At 31.9% G+C, this 23,332-nt stretch overlaps 2 protein-coding genes and 1 pseudogene across 2 annotated transcripts; all 3 read right to left on the bottom strand.

Moving 5' to 3' along the window:
- Positions 1-573: 573 nt before the first annotated feature.
- Positions 574-6,334, bottom strand: LOC132943845 (dolichyl-diphosphooligosaccharide--protein glycosyltransferase subunit STT3A). Its single transcript, XM_061012970.1, has 13 exons — positions 6,087-6,334; positions 4,174-4,288; positions 3,934-4,101; positions 3,594-3,845; positions 3,397-3,503; positions 3,079-3,270; positions 2,863-3,016; positions 2,540-2,778; positions 2,305-2,475; positions 2,047-2,235; positions 1,765-1,984; positions 1,513-1,701; positions 574-1,078 (listed from the first exon to the last, which is right to left on the bottom strand). Exons 2-13 carry the CDS (start codon positions 4,274-4,276, stop codon positions 894-896), a joined length of 2,169 nt encoding a protein of 722 aa, XP_060868953.1. The 5' UTR covers positions 4,277-4,288; positions 6,087-6,334; the 3' UTR covers positions 574-893.
- A 222-nt stretch (positions 6,335-6,556) lies between these two features.
- LOC132943846 (uncharacterized) lies at positions 6,557-13,615 on the bottom strand (annotated as a pseudogene).
- A 3,861-nt stretch (positions 13,616-17,476) lies between these two features.
- On the bottom strand, positions 17,477-22,756 carry LOC132943636 (uncharacterized). The gene has a single exon (XM_061012662.1). It carries the CDS (start codon positions 22,754-22,756, stop codon positions 17,477-17,479), a length of 5,280 nt encoding a protein of 1,759 aa, XP_060868645.1.
- Positions 22,757-23,332: the final 576 nt, after the last annotated feature.

Genomic DNA, 23,332 nt, shown 5'->3' on the forward strand with positions numbered 1-23,332 from the left:
AACTAGGACTTTGATTCCGGTTTCCTCTAACCCAGCACCTTCAAAAACGCATTATTTATAGTTCCTAAGCTTCATCTATGTTTTTGTCAGCCACCTACTTCTTTTTAAGATTATCCATTTTGCAATCTATAATTTCACAGACCCTTTGGTTATAAAATGTATGAATATCGTATCTCATTACCGTCATGCAAAGCGTTCAAGTGAACTATTTTGATTTGATTTTTAAAATTTAAATTTGTATTTCTTAAAAATCATTCTATTATTTCACCAAGTCAATGTTTGCATGTTTAAATCACAACATAGTTGACAACTTGCAAAAAGTGATTAAGTAAAAAAAAATTATGATGTTATATCAAATTTAAATTTAAAAAAAATATATTTAAATAAATAAAACTACTATTATAGCAACACATTTTTTTTTAAATGAAAATGTATTTATTCAAGAAATTATTTGTTCAAGAAAAATATTGTTATATGCAGTAAGTATTATAATATGTCTTTGTCTGAAACTCGAATCATCCAACTGATTATATCGTTTAAAAATTTACCAATAAAATAAATTAATGTCTCATATTAAATGAAATGTATACATGTTTTATCATATTATATAGATTATATATAATGAATAAATAATAATAGAATAATTGAAGTAGAAAAAAACATTATCTATTACTTTGGAATACAAAATTGCACATTCCAATAAATATTTTGATGTATTTTGTAAATTCCAAGCACAAAAGTTGAGCAATTGAAATGCACATTTAAAAAAAAAATGAATAAACAAAATATTGTGTAACCAACATAATATTGAAAAATTATAAAAAGAACACAAGGTTTTCAAATTAAAATTAAAATGTTTTGTTCGTATAATTTATTGTTTTATTTAAATTTAATCATTGTTCATAGTAAGTTGATACTTTGTTTGGCTTCATTTTACCTCCCCGATTATCGTAGTCCTTTACCCTGTATATACGAACAAGCCAATGTTCAGTTGTATATGCTTCGTCAACTACGTGTAATGTTACATTTTTTACCCCAATCTCTGCATTACGAACACGATCATAACCAGCTGGTTTACCTATAATAATAAAAATAAATATTGTAAATTATAATGAATGTATTATTCAGAGAAGAAATAATATAATATGTATGTTTTGTTTTATAAAGGATTGTATACAGACAAAAGAAATTATCAGTAATAAAAGATAAATTAACTTAGTTTGCGAATATCCAAATTTGAATTTATTCTTTGTAGTACTCTTCTTATAAGTAAAAACTCAATAATATTTTTAATTTTAATAAACTTTTGCATAATTATTTTTCTGATACTCTATAGTCAATTTAGTAAAAAATTATATTCTCAAAAAGACACTAATTAATTATCATAATTCAAAATTTAACTTATTCAAAAGTTTATTTTTTTCACTTATTAGTGGAAATACAAAAAAACTAACTTCCTTATAAAATGTATAATTTTAACTAATATAATAATTGTTAAAAACATTTAATTACCTCCTTCTGAAAAAACTTGACCAAATCTATAGTAACACATTTTATACATCAATGAGTTTTTCAATTTCTTTGAACCTTCTTTATCCACACGAAATTCTCCACTTGGTGAGTAATAATCAGACTCCTTAATATGTCTACCTTTTTCAGTTGATCCTCCAATGCGTACCATCCATAAAAATTTGTTTATATCTATGAAAAAAAAATATAAATTACATTTCAGAAATAAAATATTAAGTAGAATATTTTAATTACCATCTGATGAATAACCAACAACACCACCAAAAATTACTAGCACATAGTCAACATCTAGTTCTCTCATTATCTCATAAGCTTCGTCTTCGCCAGATGACATAGCTTGACCAACTCTAGAAATATGGGTGTTATTCCAAGTGTTATTATCCACTAAAATTGTTCTATTGGCCATAGCTGTAATTTGATAACCATAATCCCACCATGACATTACTCGAGCGTCCTTAAAATAAAAAATAAATAACTTATAAAAAAGGCAAACAAATAAATATTATTTTAAATTACTTCGGCTGTATTCATACGTAGCCAGTAATATGCTTCTCTGAAATCATCAAAAATAACTTGAGAACCATCATGTGAGCGAGCTGACAACACAATACTTGGCGAACTATATGCTTCCGAAGTAACCCATGTACAATGAAACACATAAGAAATCAGCATAAATGTTAACATTGTTACAAATGCAGTAGCAATCTAAATGTTAAAAATAAAAATAAATTATTTAATATTTAGTCTAATTTAGTATTTTAACAATCAACTTACTTCGCTTTTCATTGATTTACTACTTTCATTTTTTTTTAATTTTTTTTCAGGTACTTTTGATGAACCCTCGAGGTATTGTGTCATGTAAGTTGATAACATAGAAGAAGCACCAATACCAGATAAGATACACATTACTGGAGCAAGAACTAACATTAAACGTACCATTACACCCTAAAATAAGATCAAAAAGTTTTAATATTATAATTAAAACAAAAATAAATTGAAATATACTAACAGCAAAGTAAATGCTGGTAACTCCATAAAGTATCACAAAAATATTAGCATCTGTGAGTTTTGAGAAACAAAAATATAATCCAACAGGAAACAGGAACACCTGTATGTGTAAGTCAAAATAAAACGAAGACCAAGATGTAGGTTGATGTTCAGAAACAGATGCAATGATAGGTATGTGATTTTTAGCATAAGATGGATCCAATAATGTATAGAAACGGCCAGTCCATGGAGCAATTTTTCCTTTAAAATTTATAATATTATGAAATTGGACAAAAATATTTTATTCAATGTTTAAAATGTTGTATTATATTCATTTATTTTTACCAGTTATTGTAAGTAAAGTACCAAAAGCAATTACAGTGCCTCCAATTAAATATATAATAAACTGGAACAATGTCTGAAAATCATCTCCAACAATCTTTGTTCGCATGTAATTTATCCCACCAAGTATTTGACACAAGCCAAATACACCTAAAGCCTATATAAATAAAAAGAAGCTGATTAAAAAATTAAAAAATGTTTAGTAAATATTATTCATACCATCATATGTTCAGAAGTTTGGACTGGTTGGAACCCAACAAATGATATTTGCATTGACAATATAGTACCAATACAGTATACTGTACTATACGCTACATAAATTCTATGTGAAAAACGTCCAGTAACCATTAAAACAAACACATGCATTGGTATTAAATTGATTAAGAACACATATCCACCCCAAGATGATACCTAAAAAATAAAAACGCAATTTTATCAAAAGTAGTGATCAGATATACATATGAATATTATAAATAATAAAATAATTATTATTTATTACATATTGTTTATAAATTTGAACTAAAATGTTTATCTTACCATGTAAAAATATGCAAGTGCAGTAAATGCAGACCACAGGATACTACCTGTTTTCACCGATTTGATCCATGCATAATAAGTCAAAAGCATACAAAAAATAGCAATAGCTGGAAACAAATACATTTATCATGTTTTTAATTTAGATTATTTTATCACAACATTTTAACTATAATATTAAATGTACCTAAATAATTTACCTTCATTATCATAGGATCCAGCAACCGAACGAGATATATATCCTGGAACAATTGCTATCATGGCAGCTGCAATAAGTCCGGCACGGGTGTCTTTTAACTCTTTAGTCAGAAGGAATGTAATTATAGTAGTAAAACTAGAAAACAAAGGTGCTAAAAATACACATATGTTCCTAATTTCTAAAGTTAAATTGATAAAATGAAGAGAGTTGTATATGACGGTTGACGTTATCATTAAGCCTGGGTAAATTGTACCTAAAAATTGAGATGTAAAATTACAATTTCTTTTCATAATTGTTTTAATTTTCTTTTCTTATATACATATTTATTCTTTAAAAATTACCTCCAATAATTCTACCAAGTGGATACCATGCCCGATCATCAAACCAATTATGAAACTTATAAAATCCTTCTTCTGCAAGATATTGTGTTGTACGATAATTGAAGTAAGGATCAAATTCATGAATAACACTTTCAAATCGAAGTACAGAAAAAAGTCTTGTTGCAAAAGCTGAAAATATTTTTATCTCATTAAATTATTCAAATATTAAAGTAAAACGAAACTATTTAATATTATACTTACATAGTACTGCTGCAGTTGTCAAAATTGTCATCTTTAAAAAAGATTCTTGTTTTTCGCTGGACATGCCAAACAGCAATGGCTTATATAACATGGTGGAACTCATTATTATTGGAATCTAAAAGAAAAATAAGGTTAATAGGTATCTACGTTATTTAAGTTTTAGATTCAAAACAGGGTATACTATAATTTTATTTAAAGGTACTGTAAATGGGGTGACTTCAGACATGTTGGGTGATTCTGGACAACACCGTGTTTTTTTAGTTTTTTTAGTTATTTTATAATTTTAGAATACACCTTTAATAAAAGCTGAAAACTGATACTTCATGTTAATATATTTTATAACCTCCACAGAAAATAATATTTATGGAGGTAAATACAAAATATTATATTTTTGGGTTTTTTAATTATTTAACTGATAACTACTGTAGCACAACAACAAATACATATTTGATTGTGGTTTTTAATAACATACTCATTAACTTTTCTGTGTTAATTTGTATATGTGCAAATTGTCAAGTTAGTTGATCTTACACTGTAGTGTTCAATCGTCTTAACTATTACAAAATGTGGGGTCAGTGGCGTATATAGGGGGTGGGCCTAGTGGGCTGTAGCCCCCCTTCCCCCAAAATTACAGTCTTTTTAAATAGAACAACAATATATTTTATTAGGTACTAATATAAGTTATAATATTTCATAGCCTGTTGAAAAATAATGAATAAGAATAAATGTATAGAAACTGTTAAATACATAGTAGACAGTAGCTTCTAAGTAATAGATCACTTGCTAGTTTCTATCTACTATAACCCACCCCAAAAATTATTTCTATATACGCCACTGTGTGGGGTGACTTTGGACAACACATAAACTATGCTCAGATAAAATGACAACAATGTAGGGCGTAGGAGTTAGTTCGTATAAGAATTATAATCCTAATGATATTAAAAATGTAGTTGATGCTGTTAGATATAAAAAAATGACAATACAAGTACACTTTTTTTAAAAAAATTATCTATATTATCTGAAGTCAACCATAGTAATCATAACATTGGTTTTTAATAAAACCTAATATATGTCTGCAGCCGCCCCATTTTGCGGGTTATTCCAGACAAAATTCAACTTTTAAAAAAAAGTTTTAACGACCTTAATGATAATTCTTTTGCTGTATGATTTCAACATACTTAAAGAACAAAGCATATTGTTTTCATAATTTTAAAAACAATATATTGAGGTTAATTTTTTAAAAAACAATCAAATCTGTCCGGAGTCACCCCATTTTACGGTACTGTTAGTGTTTATTTTTTTTTGAAACAATTATCTACTTTCCAAGTATTCATATCATGATAAATCAATAATCTTAACGATTGAAAATTGTCTCAAGAATGTGCAATTGCAACACTTTTATTATTTGGAAATAACAATTTAATATTTTAATTTAAAAATGCAAAAGAATTACTTATGGTTATAAATTAATTAGGTATAAAAAAAACATATATTAAGTTATATTCATCAAGTATTTTTAAGTCAGTTATGTTTGAAGAATTTTAGGTAAGCACAAACTTAAAAATCAAACTATGTAGGTAATCCAAAAAATATAAGAATATCTACCTACTTGATAGTTTGAGATCCTATATCTTTGAATTGTCTTTAAGACCTAGATAACTGAAACTAGAACAGTATCTAATTAGATCAATACTAACTACCAAATGCCAATTAAAAATGTTAATTATGACATAAAACACAATAATGTAAACAAGAAACGACTTTGCAATGTGCATTTGAAATAACTAACAAACAAAAATACACACACACAACAGATGTTGGCCGCCTCGGAGTTGGTATAATATGACACTTCGTTCAAAACACCATTTATTTTACAGCACTTATCCCTAAACTTTAGTAAAAAAGTTACTTACGTTTACGATGGCTTGATTACAATATTCGGCCGGCGTTTTACCACCAGCAATCACGACTTAATAATAATAGTAATACTAATAATATTAGAACTTTATCGATAGGAATGTTAAGTACATCTTGACGTGGTCCATAAACTGACTTATGACATCGAACAATATTATAATTTATCGATATCCCAGCGCAAGACGGTAACGGACATTTCTTTAAAATTTGAAGTCACGGGTCGACTAACTAATAATTTTACGCTACAATTTATTATTATTATTAGAGGAGTCACAGAACCGAGTGTATGTACCGCAAGCAATATTTGATAAGAAAATGCAGGGGTTCCAAAAATGTATTGCTATGTTCTAACCAGTAACCATGATAATAACGTTCTTTATAAACATTTTGGTAACCGGGTTCAAAGATACGTCACCTTTCATGTCGTGTTCCTTTTATTGGATTCTGATTGGCCGTCTTAAATTGTAATCGTGGTATTAATCACTAACCGTGTGAACCACCAGGAAAATCCCAAAGTAGGGCCACTAGAGCCCAGTAAAACTTTTGAGACACACACGACAAACTACAAAGACAGATATAGGACTATAATTCCGGCTTCACATAAAAACTATTGCTTGATAACTATATAATTCGTTATTTTTCAACATGTTTGAAAGGCATACGTCATAAACCTTCCTAATTCAAATACTAGCTGTACCTATTACAGTATTACCTGATTTCGCCCTAGAATACAATTTTCAATTATTATTAAATATAGCACTCGATAGACCCTCTAGTCTATAGAATTTACCCCAAAAATGGTCAGAAATCCCCCCATCAGTACCTACCGGCGACCCAGTTTGCCTTGTTACCTATGCGTTAATGGTTGAAGACGGTATTCCACTATCACCGTGTTCCGTGTTGAACGTGTAGACCGTGCGATATCCAATGATATGATTGGATAGTTAATTTCATAACCGTAATTTGGATACCATGATATTTCACGTTACCACTTGTTACCAAAAGTTGAATTATTTCAACTTCCCACCGTGTGGTTATTGTTGGTATAATACCTAATAAAAATTTTCGTTAATTTATTTATAATTTTTATTATATTATCTTGTTAATAATTGTTAATTAATGTTCATAATATTGTACAATTTATTATTGTAGACTGTAGTAAAGTTAAAATATTTGTTGTATTATGATATTATAATTTATATTAAATATTTATCATGGCTGTCGTTGTAAGTAGTTATTGAAAAGTATTTTTATAATTTGTTTAAAAAAATCAAAATGTTTACATTTTTATAATATTTATTTGCTTTAAAAAGGGAAAAATATGTGTTGCTTGCAAAAACTTCATTCCGAATTCGGTTAAAAGCCACACATGTCAACGAAGTAAGTATTTACTTATATATTATCAATAATAGTTATAAAATACAAGTATATACAAATAAAGTGTCCATAATATGGTATACTGTATTGGTACTTGGTAGTGTATAGTCAGTCCTGTAAAGAATACTTTTAAAAAGTACTTGAGTAAATACTCAAATACATTTTTTTTTAAGTATTTAAGATTCTACTTAAATACTTTAATTGTATAGTATTTCAAATACTACTCAAATACTTTGAAAAAGTATTTGGAATACTTTTCAAATAGGTACTTTTGGTTTTTAAAGTGCGTTTCTAGTTATTGTAATATAGACACATAGGTAGTTGGTGTATAATCGTTTTATTTAATATTCATTAAATAAATGTTTATTACATTTTAAAAACATAATATATTCATAATTTTCATCGCTCATACATTTCACAAACCTTCGGGCTTCGGTGAAAACAGAAATACAGAATAATAAATAAAACTATTATTCTATTATTGTAGTTGACAATAATATTTTTCCAACCAATTAATTCGAATAAAAATAAAATGTTCGAAATAATAAACCAAAGTATTCAATACAAAAAAAAGTATTTAAGATACCATTCAAAATACTTCATGCTGAAAGTATTTAAAAAGTTATTCAATACTTAAAAAAGTATTTGAATAGTTTTACTCAAATACTTTACAGGACTGTGTATAGTATACAACAGTACCAAACATTACATGCCCAGATTCATATACCTACCTAATAATATAATATAATAAATATTCTTAGCTGTAAACTTTATTACTTTAAGTGTATTTATTTTGTTATTATTATTTGAATCTGTTTATTTAATATGTTATGAAATATGGACTATGGCACTATGCATGAACAATTTTAAATAATGTTTATATTTTCTAATTACAAATTTTAATAAAACATTAGTACCTGTGTTTTTTTCAGATATTCTAACAAAATTGTGTAAGACAACTGCAGCTTTGGTTATTGCTATAACTGTTTTCTCACTTCCTATTATAGGTGATCGAAATACCCTCCATTTGCTAGCCAATATACCAAAGGCATTTTCGATTATAAGCCTAGCACGGCCAAGTCTAATAATTAAATTGATTTATTTATTTATTTAAATTTAACATCTTTATTATGAATACTTTTTAGTTGTTACCTATAGTTAAAAATAGTTTGATCTTCAGGTAAATTTCCTTTTGATCTACCTGAACATTTGTTAGTAGAGGAAATGCTTCATCAGCAACAACACAATATGGTATGGGACCATTTTCATCATCAATTTCAATAGCATTGGGAAAATCAATTGTTTTATTAATTATTTGTTTACCCCAACTACAATTTCTAAAAACACCGCCATCACTACATCTCCCTGGAGCTCTTATGTCGACTAATGTGAAGCAATATGATGCATCACAAACAGCTAAAAGTATAATACTATGAGTCCCTTTGTAGTTGTAGTTAGTAGATCCACTGTTTGCAAATGCCTATTAAATTAATTACTATTGTTAAATAAATAAACCAGTTATTTGTACTTTTAAAATATATATTTTTAGAATGAACCTGATGAACAACATGTTTGCCATCAATACTTCCAACACAATTTGGAAAATTCCACTTCATATTAAATTCATTGGCTATAGATATCCAATTTTTAGTTTGTGGTTTCATTAGTACCTACAAATAATGAAGTCAATATGTTTAAAATTTAAACTAATTTACTTGATTATAGACACATGTAAATATTTTAAAAATAATTCCAAGTAACTACTTTATTGCATAAAATATCCCATAAAGTTGTACAGCATTGTCTAATAAGTTTTGAAACTGTAGGTTGTGCTATTCTAAAGGCATAACCTATATCCATCATACTGTCACCAGAGGCCAAATATCTACAAGATAAAATAATGTACCTGTTTCTATCAAATTAAACTTTAATAATTTTCTTAAAAAGTACCTCCATTAGAATAGGTACATTTTCAATATGAGTAATTTACCTAAGAGTACATGTTAAAAGTTCACCAACTGATAATATGTCAGGCCGAGATGGTACACGCTGTATACTGGGACCAATCAGTTGAACCAATTAGTGTTCAAAACATATTGAGCTCATTCTAAGAAAATTATAATACATAGCAGAATTTGATAGTTGAAACTCTGGTAATAAACAGTGGTAATGTCCATGAGTTTCTCTTTCCTTAAATATTGGACGTACGTGCCACCTATTTGTTTTTCTACTATAGAACAAATTATAAAACAATTTAGGACATAATATTAATGTAACTACTTTAAAGAACCAAAACTATGATAATTAATAGACTAGTCTAGGATAAAAAGTATTTGGAATAAATACTCATGAGTCATGAAGAAATGAAAAAAAATGTGGGTATTTGAATACTTTATTAAATTAGTATAATAGGATTGAAAAGTAAGAGACTCTCAAGCATCCATTAAATATATATGTTACAAGTACTATAGCTTTTTTGGAGAGACATCTTAACTACTTCAGTACTTCAGTACTTCAGCAGTAATTAGGTCATAGCCCAGGGACTTCTTTAAGGTGTATTTTTGGGTAGCCTGTTTGACTTCATTGAGTGTGAAGTGGTAGTAGTGAATTAAACAAATTGTCTTTGTATACTATACAAATATAGTAATTAGTAATTTATAATTAAACACAGAAATAAAAATCTGCTATTATAAAAAAAAAAAAATGTTTTTACTATTGAAGTATATATCATATACTAGAATACAGGATTAATAAATGCTTTTAATATTTTACATTAGGTACCTATTCCTATTATATTGAGAACAGTAGAATAATACTGAAGTCTGCTAATTTATTTATTACTACCTTGTATGATGTAATTCTTCTAAAATAGCAGTTATTATTATTATTTTTCTTTTATGCAATTGTAATTGCTTGTGATACATTTCTATTTCCACATCATATTTCCGTTTAGACATACCTATTAAATATTGACTATTATTAATAGATGAAAAAATGTATATTACTGTTTTTAATTAACTATATGTGTAAATACTTATTATTTAGGTAGTTTAGTTAAACTACTAACTTTAACTACAAACTACCAAACTTTAAGTTTAACGTAGATAACAGTAAAGTTCGAATTTACAATATTTAAAAATTATCAACAAAGATAACATAATTTTGTTTCTTATCTAACATCGAAGGTATTATAGTTTAGTTGAATTATCATATTTTGTGGTAACATAGTAAAATTCTGCACAATATTCTACACGAACACGGTGTTAGTGGAATACAGCCTTGAGTATCCTCCAAATCTTGTCTACGAAAAGTACCAACAAATTTGGACTACCGTCTACCAATTACCATTATAGAGAATATTGGAAATAAACTTTAATTGACTTTACCTTTAGTTTATAAAACCGTGCGATAAGTACAATTATAATATGGATATTGGATATCAATATATGCATGTAACCCGCACTTCTAGACTAACCGAAGAGTTAATTTTTAACCCAAAGAAGATATAATTATACAAATTGTTATATTAATGAGTTTTTAACTTAACCTAACTTACTTTTTCCAATATTTACTTAACTTGATGATTTAAACAAATTTGCCCTTTAATTTGCTGAGCTAGTTTTATTAGGTATCTAATCGATATGTTATTCGGAGTAACTTATCACTTATGAGTTAATTTATTTTATTGACTCGTCAAGTTAATTTTATTCCTAAACCACAGATTAAAAATATATTCAATTTCGTAAAAATTAATTTTATAAAAAAAATAATAATAATCCAAAATGTTAAATAATATATTAATTAATAAATAATAGTTAGGTATTATATTGCATATTGGCAGAATATATTATACACTATACCTATATTTCTAATATGGAACACCACTCAAACGCCCTCATCCAAAAATAAATAACTAAGATTTTCAAAATATTTTGAGTCGTTTTTAGCTGTTTACGGATTATTTTTTATTGTTATTGAACAATTCGCAAATACGTTATTAGCGTATAAAAGCTTTTTTTTTAAATGTTAAATATACCTATTACTATATAAGTTTATTTTATTTTAATATATTATTGTATACACAGTACACAACAATAGTATTATCGTCATTCGTCATTCGTCATCATCGACACAATTTACAGCGTGTGTGAATCCGACAGTCAGACTCATATTGTGAATCGATGAGTGGGTAAGCGCAGTAGGAACTAGGAAGGTAGGTACTTACTCTTACGTAAACTCAATGTGGGGTTCATAGAACAATAGTTATAGTTATTATTATTTTATATTCTGAACCGAGCGATGAATGTACTGATTTTAAAATTATGTGTGCCTTTATGTTAACGGGCATTGTCAGTTTTCAATTTTTTTAGTTTTTTTTTCTATAAATATCAATAAATTTTTATTTGTTGGGTAAAAAAGCGTGAAAATTTAATATAAGGCTCCTGATATATCGTTCTAAATAGCAGTTGAAAAATATTAAAAATACATTAGCATAAATTTTTTTTTATAAGCATTTAAAATTTAATAATTATTTTGTAGTTCAAAATGTATAAAATGTTCAACTTTTATAGCTAAGGATTGAAAATTTAAGACAAGGCTTCACGTAATATCATAGGCTGACTGACCGTTTTCGCTCAGAATCGTTTTTCTTATACAATGATATTATATCATTGAATTCAAAGTTAACACCATCCATTACAGTGACCCACTTGTAACCTACTGTACAGCAGAGCGACATCCACTTTCCCACCTTTTTTAGTTATGCCTATATTTAATATATTATTGTACAACTGTCAAAACTCACATACTGCCAAAAAGTGATTTCCTAGTACAATAGATAGGTACCAAGTTTTGTTCGGATTAGGATATTACAACTCAAGTCAATAATTATGTAGAAAATATGGTATCGTTACATGCGCGTGTACACGGGGGTTTAATGGTTCAAACCTAAACTGAAACGTTTTCAAACAATATTATTTTTCGACATGCAACTATTATTTTATATGAAAATTATATTATTATTTTACCTACGCAAAATACAATTTTTTTAAATATTATTTTGTATTAACTATTCAATTATATTGACGTTTGCACGTTTTAGGTACACAATACATATTACCTATATTATTATTATTTACAATTCTTGTATGGTTAATAACACGGAGCTCTTTGATATAAAAAGTTGCATTGTATTATATCCATGGATTCATCATATTGACGTACCTAGTATAATATCTATCATTTATTTATTTATATCTATGGCAAATCTCAAAGTCGTTGCAGAAGTCACAGTCGATTAAAAATTCTAAAACTTCAATTAGCAAAGAAGATATGCGCAAAAAACTTACTGCGTTTCGTATAATTTTATTTTTCATAAATCGCAATATTCTAAGTTCTGTATTCTGGAGCGTTTCCTTATGGGCGTCGCAGTTCACACACGTCACGGATTCCGCCGAAAGAGTCGATAATTAAAGTAAGTTTGTTTTTATATTCTTTTAGGGCTTAAATTTACTTTTAAGACTTAAAATAAATATTTAATGTCACGAAAAATGTGCTATCTAAGTGTTGTAGGCGCATATTTTAGTTTCGAACTAGAAATGTATAAAATACGAGATATAAACGTCGTCCGTCGTCGTTTTTCCAGTCCCTGTTCGTAGAATAATTATAATTAATAGGTGCATACCTATATTGGGTACCTAATATATATATTATATATGCTTTGGTTTAATTTATAGAAATATATGTTATAACTTATAACTGATAATAGTCATAAGATACAATTTTAATTAATAACTGGTAATTTTTTTTCCAAATACAACGTTATAAGTTATATGTAACTATTAATTTAGTGTCACATACTTAACTTCTATTGTTCACCTAATATCTATATTCTATATCATAGGGATTAGGGACGTATAACCATGTACACATAAAAGTAATATTCACGGAATGGTCAACTGACTATCCTGACGTGTGCGCACTTATGAATAATATACTTACTCATATACTCGTATAGGCATATAAATATACCTATATAAATAGTGTAATACTACACACACGAATGTGTTACCTATTATGTCCCTAAAAGTTCAACAGTTCTTATTATATTTATTTAATTTTTACATGTAAAGACTCTATAATAAATAAAGACTCTATAAGACTATATACTTTATTGGTATAGTATTAAATAAATTAATGAAATAAAACAAACACACCTACTATAATTATAAGTAATAATAATACATCCATGTATAAATTATTAAAATACAAAACGAACAAACGAAAAACGATTCTGAGCAAAGACGTCGTTAACTAATAAATAATATTGAGATTAAAGTAATTTATTTTACTATTAGGCATTAGTACCTACAATAGTAGGTTAAAGTCATTTTTGCCCAAAAAATTACATTTTAAAGTGTCATCGTGTACATAAATTATAATAATATACTCTAAAAGTTTCATAAATCCGCGAATACCTACTATTTTTAAATTACAACAAAATAACTAAAATCGTTATTCTTGGTTTTAATATGTAATTTTGTCTAAATTTTAACTTATAATATCTGTAAAAAGTAACTGTGTTTATAATAGATTTTTTAGATTTTTTGGTTACAATATGAACCAGGGGCGGACTGGGCCGGCGGGATACTGGAAACTTTCCCGGTGTGCCGTTACTCAAAAATGATTTGTTATTTCTATATAATATATATATATAATATATATTATATTAATTGGTTGATAACTATTATGTAGGTAGGTAGGTACAGTTTTGTACGTTCAATGCAACGTTCTTAATTCAAAAAGTAGCTAAATGAGTCAAATGATTTTGTCAAGGGGGGAGGGGGGATATGGCTGATTTTTTAACATGCATTATTTCAAGGGTTCTTAACCTGAGGGGCGCGCCACTCTAAGGAGGAGTGACACAATTTCGTAAGGGGGGAGGGGAGGGGGCGTATAAATGTTTAAAAAAAACACGAATTTATTTAGTTATTTTGTTATTTAGGTAATACATATTAATTAATAGGTATTTCTTAAATTTTTTTTATTATTTTATTCGAAACATTATTTTTAAATATTAGGATCAATAAAACTATTTTATATAATAATATATTGTCTATGATTAGGACTTCTATGTTAGGTTATAATTATAAATAATGTATGGTAAATGACAATCGTCTGAGACGAACAGCGATTCCAATACGTACTCACATATTTCGTTCCATTCTGGTTATTAAGCTATAGGTGCCTATTTTTATAAATGTCATTAATCTCAATACTTCCAGACTGAACTTTTGGACCGGAGATTTTTCTTGGCGGAGATGCACAGCTCTGACACTAGACAATATTATACACTCGAAGGGAATGCGTTTCGCCGGAAGAATAAATAATTACGTAAGTTTTGTCCTTTTACTCTGTTGAAGCGGTAAACCTAATGTAAATATTTATTGTCAGACAAACTTACATACCCGCTAGACGTAGAGTAGTTTTTAAAATCCAGTTGTTATAGGTGTACAACAATTAGGATATTATGAAAAATACCTTAAATTATAATACTTTGCCTACAACTGTTAATTTATTGTTATAGTAGAATAATTTTTAAAATTTGAAATTAATGATTAGGCAATGCTCTTATATGTAGGAAGATAGGTTTTTATACCTACCTAATAAAATAAGAAAATACATAATGATTAATGTATTTAATATGATTTGTAAGTACATAGCAGATTATACCTACCACTTGGTGACGATTATTGTTGTCTTATACGTTCTTCGTAATTTCGTTCCGTCACGATAGTTTTAGTTTTCGTTAAAAGTGAAACATACATTTTCTATGCATACGGGATACGGGCATTAAACATTTGGGTTTTAAGAGAACACCTCAAACGTACGTTTTATTTTGGGGGTTTTACGGGATATAACCAGTGGCGGCTTGTGGGGTTCATTGAAGGTGGGGCACAAATATTTCCTTTTTTTTCCACTATGACAACTTTGAACTTACCATCAATTCCTGTTGATTTTTTAAATAAAATAAAACATTTTTTGATACCTTTGATACCAAAACCATATACGCTTATAAAGTATCTTGCACAACAAATAATTTTAAAAAAAATTATGGTTTAAAAATAAATATTAAATATAATTATTATGCCATTATAATATGTAATACAATATAATATTTATAAGTTATAACACAATATTATGCGGTCGACAATAACAATACGAAGGCGATAAGACCGACAAAATCTTGTAAATCATAATAAAAATAGAATTCGGGCACAATCCGATTGTGCCCGGCAATGCCGTATTAATTCGTGTCGATAAGTGGGGGAAATCTAGTACTGTTGGTCGGGTCATCGGGGCACAACTTAGTTGTGCCCGCCGCCCAATGCGTATATATAGTATACACGTATATATCGTATCTAGGAGCACCCGTATTTGATAAAACATTTTTTTCGATAATATTCGATAATATACCAACTTATATCATGATGGAAGAAATACCTATTCAATTTTAATTTTAATAATTTAATATACATTTTTCTTCTTTCTTCTCAATTTTTTTAGGTGGGGCACGTGCCCGTGTGCCCTATAGCACGAGCCGCCACTGGATATAACTATAGGAAATTTTCTTAAAATTTTCACATTTCACTATTTGATATTGTGATATTATTTGTACTTAGGTTAAGTTTCTGTTTTAGAATCGATCGATAGGTTACCTAGGTATATCACATTCTTTAATTTAAATTCTGGTAGTCGAGTATTGGACAAGTACCTACGTAACTTATAATTCGTATTGTAATTTAATTACTAAAGAAATATAATTTCCCCAACAGTGTCTAGGGCCACCGGCAGGAGAATGCATTATAGAATGTCTATAAACTTGTGGTCTAGTATATGGTTTGTTTAGTCATGATAGCCGATTCAAATGAACACGGTTGTATCTCAACTATTTGCTGGTAAATAAAACCTGATTGAGTCTTAATAATATATATGTATAAAATTAATAAGAAACGACAAAATATCCTGAATAGTGGACTGTATAAATTTATTGTACATATAGGATTTCATTCATTGGAATACATGAGAATAACTTATTACTATGTTAGTCCTACACAAATTACAAATAATTAAAAAATTAAATCATGAAATTAATAATACAAACAACTGCGTATCAGCGTTGATAACAATTATCAAATAATAAACAGTATGGGTATGATACGTCTGACCTGGTTGAAGTTGACCGGAGCACTTGTTCCCATACGGAGGTGTATACTTGCACTACGCGACGTACCGACGGTGGACAATGAGTACGACGTATCCAAACACGTGGGTATCAAGTGTACACGGTGATGTCGAATTAAAAAATTAACCGAACCGGTAAAATTACGATTTAAGCTGAGCCACGAATTTCAACGACGCGCATCTATCCGCGCCTGTGACATAACAACAAGGCGGCGGAAGGTGCCGAGCACAAACAAACGTGCGTGTGCGTAACGGACGCTAATGGCGGCGACACAACAACACACGAAGACGTTATCTACGCGTAACGCTAAGGACCAACAATCGTGGCGACGGCACAAAAGACACGGCTACACACCGATTTTACGGCGAATCGACAAAGGCGGCACACGCGGTTTTTTAAAGGCACACTATTGCGCATTGGAATAATAACGAGACGGGTCGGTAACAGCTGCGACAAGTATCGACAACAACACACGACTACGACTGTATAGCGCGAGCAGGACAGTCGTATACCGGTGATAGCGGCGCAGGCGTGACCGGAATCGATAACGTTCTTTTTATCCGAATTATCCGGCGCGCTCTAGTGCTTGGGTCTGAACATCCTCCCCCCTTTGAAAGCATGCTTTCAAAAGGAAAAAACATTTCTCGGTCAGACTGTATCATAGTACATATAAGAAACAAACAAACAAAAAAAAATTATAATTATAATTACAATGTGTATATACAAAGGAAAAATGTTAAGGATATCGGTAATATGGGAGCCCTCTTAAGGTCTTGGATCAACTGGAAGTTTTACCAACTTGATGACAGGACGTTTGAGGGTGCCTTCTTGGGTTTTAACGGTCGCTACACGCACAATGTTGTCCTCCCCTGGATGAACCTCAATGATTCGACCTATCTGCCAGGACATGGGTGGTCGTGATGGTGTGTTGATAACTACAAGATCGCCAACCATTAGATTTGGTGTCTGCCTAAACCACTTTTGCCTCCCCTGTAGTGTATGCAGATATTCGTGGCTCCATCGACGCCAAAATGATTGTTGAGCTTGACGGAGTAATTGCCAACGACCTAAACGGTTGGTTGGAGTGTTCACTACATCCTCTTCTGGAAGTGCTAGCAATGGTTGTCCAATTAGAAAGTGACCTGGGGTTAACACGTTTAGATCATTTGGATCACTGGACAGCGGTACAATCGGCCGAGAGTTTAACACGCCTTCGATTCGCGTGATGAGTGTTGTGAATTCCTCGGTAGTATATACTTGGGCACCAATCACTTTTTTTAAATGGGTTTTTGCACTTTTGACGGCAGCCTCCCATATCCCACCAAAATGAGGGGCTCCCGGTGGGTTAAAGTGCCACTTGCACGGTATACGACCATATAAGCTATGCTGATTGGAAGCTTCATCAAACAGTTTCTTCAGTTGTTTTGCAGCACCTACATAATTTGTCCCGCAATCGGTGTACATGCTGTCGGGAATTCCACGTCGAGCAACGAATCTGTCCAATGCGGCGAGGAACGCGTCTGTGGATATATCTGACACGGCTTCCAAATGCACAGCCTTCACTGACATGCACACAAATACAGCTAAATATATTTTATTCGTACGTGCACCGCGACGTCGACTTTCACGAACCATGAAAGGTCCGCCATAATCCATTCCAACGTTAAAGAATGGTCGATTCGCTACAACTCTAGCAGCTGGCAGATCCCCCATGAAAGGTCGCGGGTTTATACTTCTAAACTTTGTGCAAGGAATACAAGAATATGTAATATTACGGACAGCTGCTCGACCAGAAATAATCCAAAATTTTTGATGGATCATCGAAAGTACCAATCTTGATCCTCCATGTAACGAGATATGATGAAAATGTCGAATGATTAATTCTGTTAGATGTGTTTTTTGAGGCAAAAGAATTGGATATTTTGCATTTTCGTCTAATAGCGCCCGTTTTAATCTTCCGCCAACTCGAATGATTCCATTCGAATCGATGAAGGGAGCTAGCTGGGCTATCGTTGTCGGAGTTATGGAACCTTGATTTTGTATCTGTTTTTGTAGATCCGACAAGTATGTCATTTGCGTACATAAAATAGCTGCGTTCATGGCACGTTCGTATTCCATCCGAGTGATTGGTCCACTGCTCTTCGGAATATTTCGACGACGGGCGAAACGAAAACAGTACGCTAACACACGTTGCATTTTTGTTAATGTTGAAAATTGACTGATCATGTCTGAAGGCTGGATACTGTCCTGAACAAATAAAACATTTTTAACTGAGGTTTTTATCTCTGGAAGTTGCTCAGGTGAAAACTCATTCGGCATCAAACTTGAAAACTGACAATTGGGATCTTGCAGAAACTCTGGACCATTTAAATGTAATCGATTGGTAAGAAGTTCTTCTGGCAGCATGCCTCGAGATGCAGGATCTGCAGGGTTATCCGATGATCGTACATGAGACCATTCACAGTGTGGCAGCAGAGAGCGAATTTTCGCCACTCGATTAGTAACAAATATCTTAAACTGCTTTTGGTCCCCATTAAGCCAAGCCAAGACAATGGTAGAATCACTCCATGCTCGAACACAATCTATCGTTACGATATCACGAAGCACGAAGAGTTGATGAGACAGCAGTCGCGCAAGTAACAAGGCGGCACACAACTCTAGCCGTGGTATTGTCAGTGACTCATCCGTCTGTGATGCCTTAAGAGGGGCGACTTTTGTTTTACCCGTAAGAAAATGCACCGTTACCTCATCCTGCATATCAATGACTCTCATATAGACCACCGCCGCGTATCCCTTTTGAGAAGCATCCGCGAAACCCAATAACTGTATGGTCTTTGATGAGCATGCGTTGATATAACGAGAGAGTGAGAAGGAAGATAACGCAGGTAGTTCAGTTGTGAACTTATGCCATTTATCGATTATGTCGGACGAAGGCGAAGCATCCCAATCTAATTTCTCTATCCACAATTCTTGCATAATGCACTTGGCCCAGAATACCACAGGGCCCAACGCTCCAACAGGATCGTATAGACGAGCGATGGTTGAAAGTATGGTGCGCTTGGTTGGTTCGACTTTGTTGATGTTAATGTGGTAGCCTAAGGCATCCGACGTAGTAATCCAATGTAAACCTAATACCTTTACTGATTGGTCATCTTTAAGTTCAAAGGATGGGTCCATTGCGCGGTCTTCAGCAGCTATACCTTTTAATACTGCCTCACAATTACTGGCCCATTTTCGTAAATGGAACCCACCTTTGCGTAATAGGGATATGACTTGATCCTGAAGCTCCAGAGCTTCCTTTTCGGTATCAGCACCTGCCACAATGTCGTCAACATACGTTGATGTAACCAACAAATTTTCTGCCAAAGGAAATTCAGATCCATTTTCCGAGTCCAGTTGGTGTAAACATCTGATTGCCAAAAACGGAGCTGCGTTGACACCATAAGTGATAGTACATAATTCGTACTCTTTGACTTCTTCAGTGGGCGAATTTCGCCAAAGTATATGTTGATACGCACAATCTGCATCATTGACTCGGATCTGCCTGTACATTTTCTCAATATCTGCGATGAACAAGAACTTGTGGAAACGGCTACGAAGTAATATGTCGGTGATATCACTCTGCAATTTTGGTCCAGTTGCCAAGCAGTCGTTAAGTGATAAACCAGAAGATGACTTGGCCGACGCATCAAAGACTACCCGAATTTTTAATTTTTCGTTTTGCCGTTTAACAACCGCATGATGTGGGATAAAATACTTCCCTGGTTTCTCAGCTAGGCGCATGTGACCGAGCGACAGATATTCATCCATGAAGTCACGATACGCGGAATATAGTTCAGGATCCTTTGCTAGGCGACGTTCAATATTAAACAACCGGTTTTGAGCCATCGCACGCGAAGAACCAAGACCACTAGCCGTACTCAAGTCCTGATTTTGATTACCTTGAACTTCTATTGTAGACCGAAAAGGGAGAGCAACGCAAAATCTGCCTGATGTGTCCCGTGACACTGTTTTACAGAACCACTCCTCGCATCGTTCGTCTTCGGTGGTCGAGTGTACTGGGGCAGTCGGCTCTTCAACCGTCCAAAATCGTTGCAACGTTTCATTCAGGACTGGTACTGCACTAATAGTCAACGACATCAGAGGTAATGAAGTAGGATCCCTGAGTGAACCAACAATTATCCAACCGAGATTTGTGTGCATTGCTGACGGCAATCCAGGCGTATGGATGATGTCCGCTTTGGGCTGCAAAATCATCGGGTATAAATCACCTCCTATTAACATGTCCACGGTGCCAGGATGATCAAATTCCGGATCAGCTAGTACTAGGTGTTGATATCGCGTGCGCACCGTAGCAGGGAGTGAACACATTGGCATTAATCCAGTAATTTGGGACAATATTATAACATTATTTGCTTTAAACAGTGGTTGATCTGACTGAAGCGGAAAAAACGCGCACTGAGTAACACCTTTTACCTTGGACACCGGTTGTTGAGAGAGGCCAACTACCTCTACATGACTCCTGGTGCGTTTAAGACCAAGTCTGGTGGCACAACCTGCAGTAATGGCCGAAACCTGTGACCCACTATCTAATAAAATTCGAACCTGATGAGTAACACCTGTGTCATCTTGTATACGAACAACCGCAGTACCTAACACTACAGTTGCTTGTGTCGCTATCGTACCTGCGAACACAGTGTTATTTTCAACAGGTTTGGACGTAGAGGACTGAACATCTGACTTCTCTTTCTGTGTCGTCTCACTGTTATTTTTTGTACCGACATTTTCTATATGTAACAGTGTATTATGACGACCTTCACATTTTTTACATGTAAAAGAAGCAGTACAAGAACCAACACTATGTCCCGTTTTTAAGCATATAAAACACAAATTATGATCGCTCACAAACTTGCGCCGTACTGTAACTGGTTTGCGTTTAAATACAAAGCAACGATAAATCTGATGTTCGTGTTGACAAAATAAACATTTTGATGTTGTGGATGTAGAGGACACTGACAGTGAAGTTTTGCCAAGGGAGCCACTTTTGTTTTTCTTACTACTACCTTTAAGAGTGCTGTCAGGTTTGTCATTAGTTCCAACCGACGTTCCCACATTTTCTAAAATTTTGCATCTGTGTGCGACAAATTGTAATAAAATATCTAAATTAGGGACTGCATTTTGTTCAATACTTGCTTCGAACAGTCGCCTTGTCTCTGTATCAATTACACGAGCACCAATATGAAACAAAATAAAACCAGCTAGGTCCTTGACACCAAGTGCTTTAATAGCAGAGACATTTTCAGTGAATACATGAACAAATGACGACAGTGACGACAATGATTCTTTTTTCAATGGCACAAATGAAAACAATTTGTCAATGTGTGCCGAAGCTAATAGTCTTTGATTTTCAAACGACTGTTTCAATGCGTTCCAAGCTATGATATAATTATCAGCCGTCAAAGGGATCGCTTTCACTACTGTAAGTGCTGGACCGGACAGACTTAAAATTAAAAAATGGTAACGTTGAATATTAGAAATATCAGGGTTGTCATGAACTAGTGATTGAAACATGTCACGAAACGATACCCAACCCAGGACATTACCATCAAATTTTGGCAATTCAATTTTTGGTAACACAATTGCCTGTGCTGTTTGTCGTGCACCAGTAGAAACATTATTATCTGCAGTCACATTAACAGAAGTGCTATGGAAGCCAGTAGCAATAAGTTGAATGTTTGCACATACCTCTTCCATAGTATCAGTGACAACAGCATCAACATTTTCAAACTCGACTACATTATCTAAATCAACAAGGGCATTTAATACTGTTTGCTGTTCTAACTCAAATTGATCAACGAACCGTTTCAATGACAAATAGTGAGCCTCAAATAATGCGCGACGATCAACATCTAATTTAACTTCTTCGGCTATAGTATTTATTTTTTTAATTGACCGCAACGATGCATCCCGCGATGCACGAGCACGAACTAACGACCGTTTACTATCAGCAGCATTGTCCAAATCTTGACGCTTAGGCCTTCCCATATTACACGATTTTTAAGGAATAAAGAGCAAGCAAGATAAGACGGACAAATTAATTAATTAAAATTACACAAATTATCCGGTTCGAAGGACCAAATGTTTAGTCATGATAGCCGATTCAAATGAACACGGTTGTATCTCAACTATTTGCTGGTAAATAAAACCTGATTGAGTCTTAATAATATATATGTATAAAATTAATAAGAAACGACAAAATATCCTGAATAGTGGACTGTATAAATTTATTGTACATATAGGATTTCATTCATTGGAATACATGAGAATAACTTATTACTATGTTAGTCCTACACAAATTACAAATAATTAAAAAATTAAATCATGAAATTAATAATACAAACAACTGCGTATCAGCGTTGATAACAATTATCAAATAATAAACAGTATGGGTATGATACGTCTGACCTGGTTGAAGTTGACCGGAGCACTTGTTCCCATACGGAGGTGTATACTTGCACTACGCGACGTACCGACGGTGGACAATGAGTACGACGTATCCAAACACGTGGGTATCAAGTGTACACGGTGATGTCGAATTAAAAAATTAACCGAACCGGTAAA

This window comes from Metopolophium dirhodum, chromosome 4 (genome assembly GCF_019925205.1).
Source record: "Metopolophium dirhodum isolate CAU chromosome 4, ASM1992520v1, whole genome shotgun sequence".
In the NCBI taxonomy this organism is placed as follows: domain Eukaryota; kingdom Metazoa; phylum Arthropoda; class Insecta; order Hemiptera; family Aphididae; genus Metopolophium; species Metopolophium dirhodum.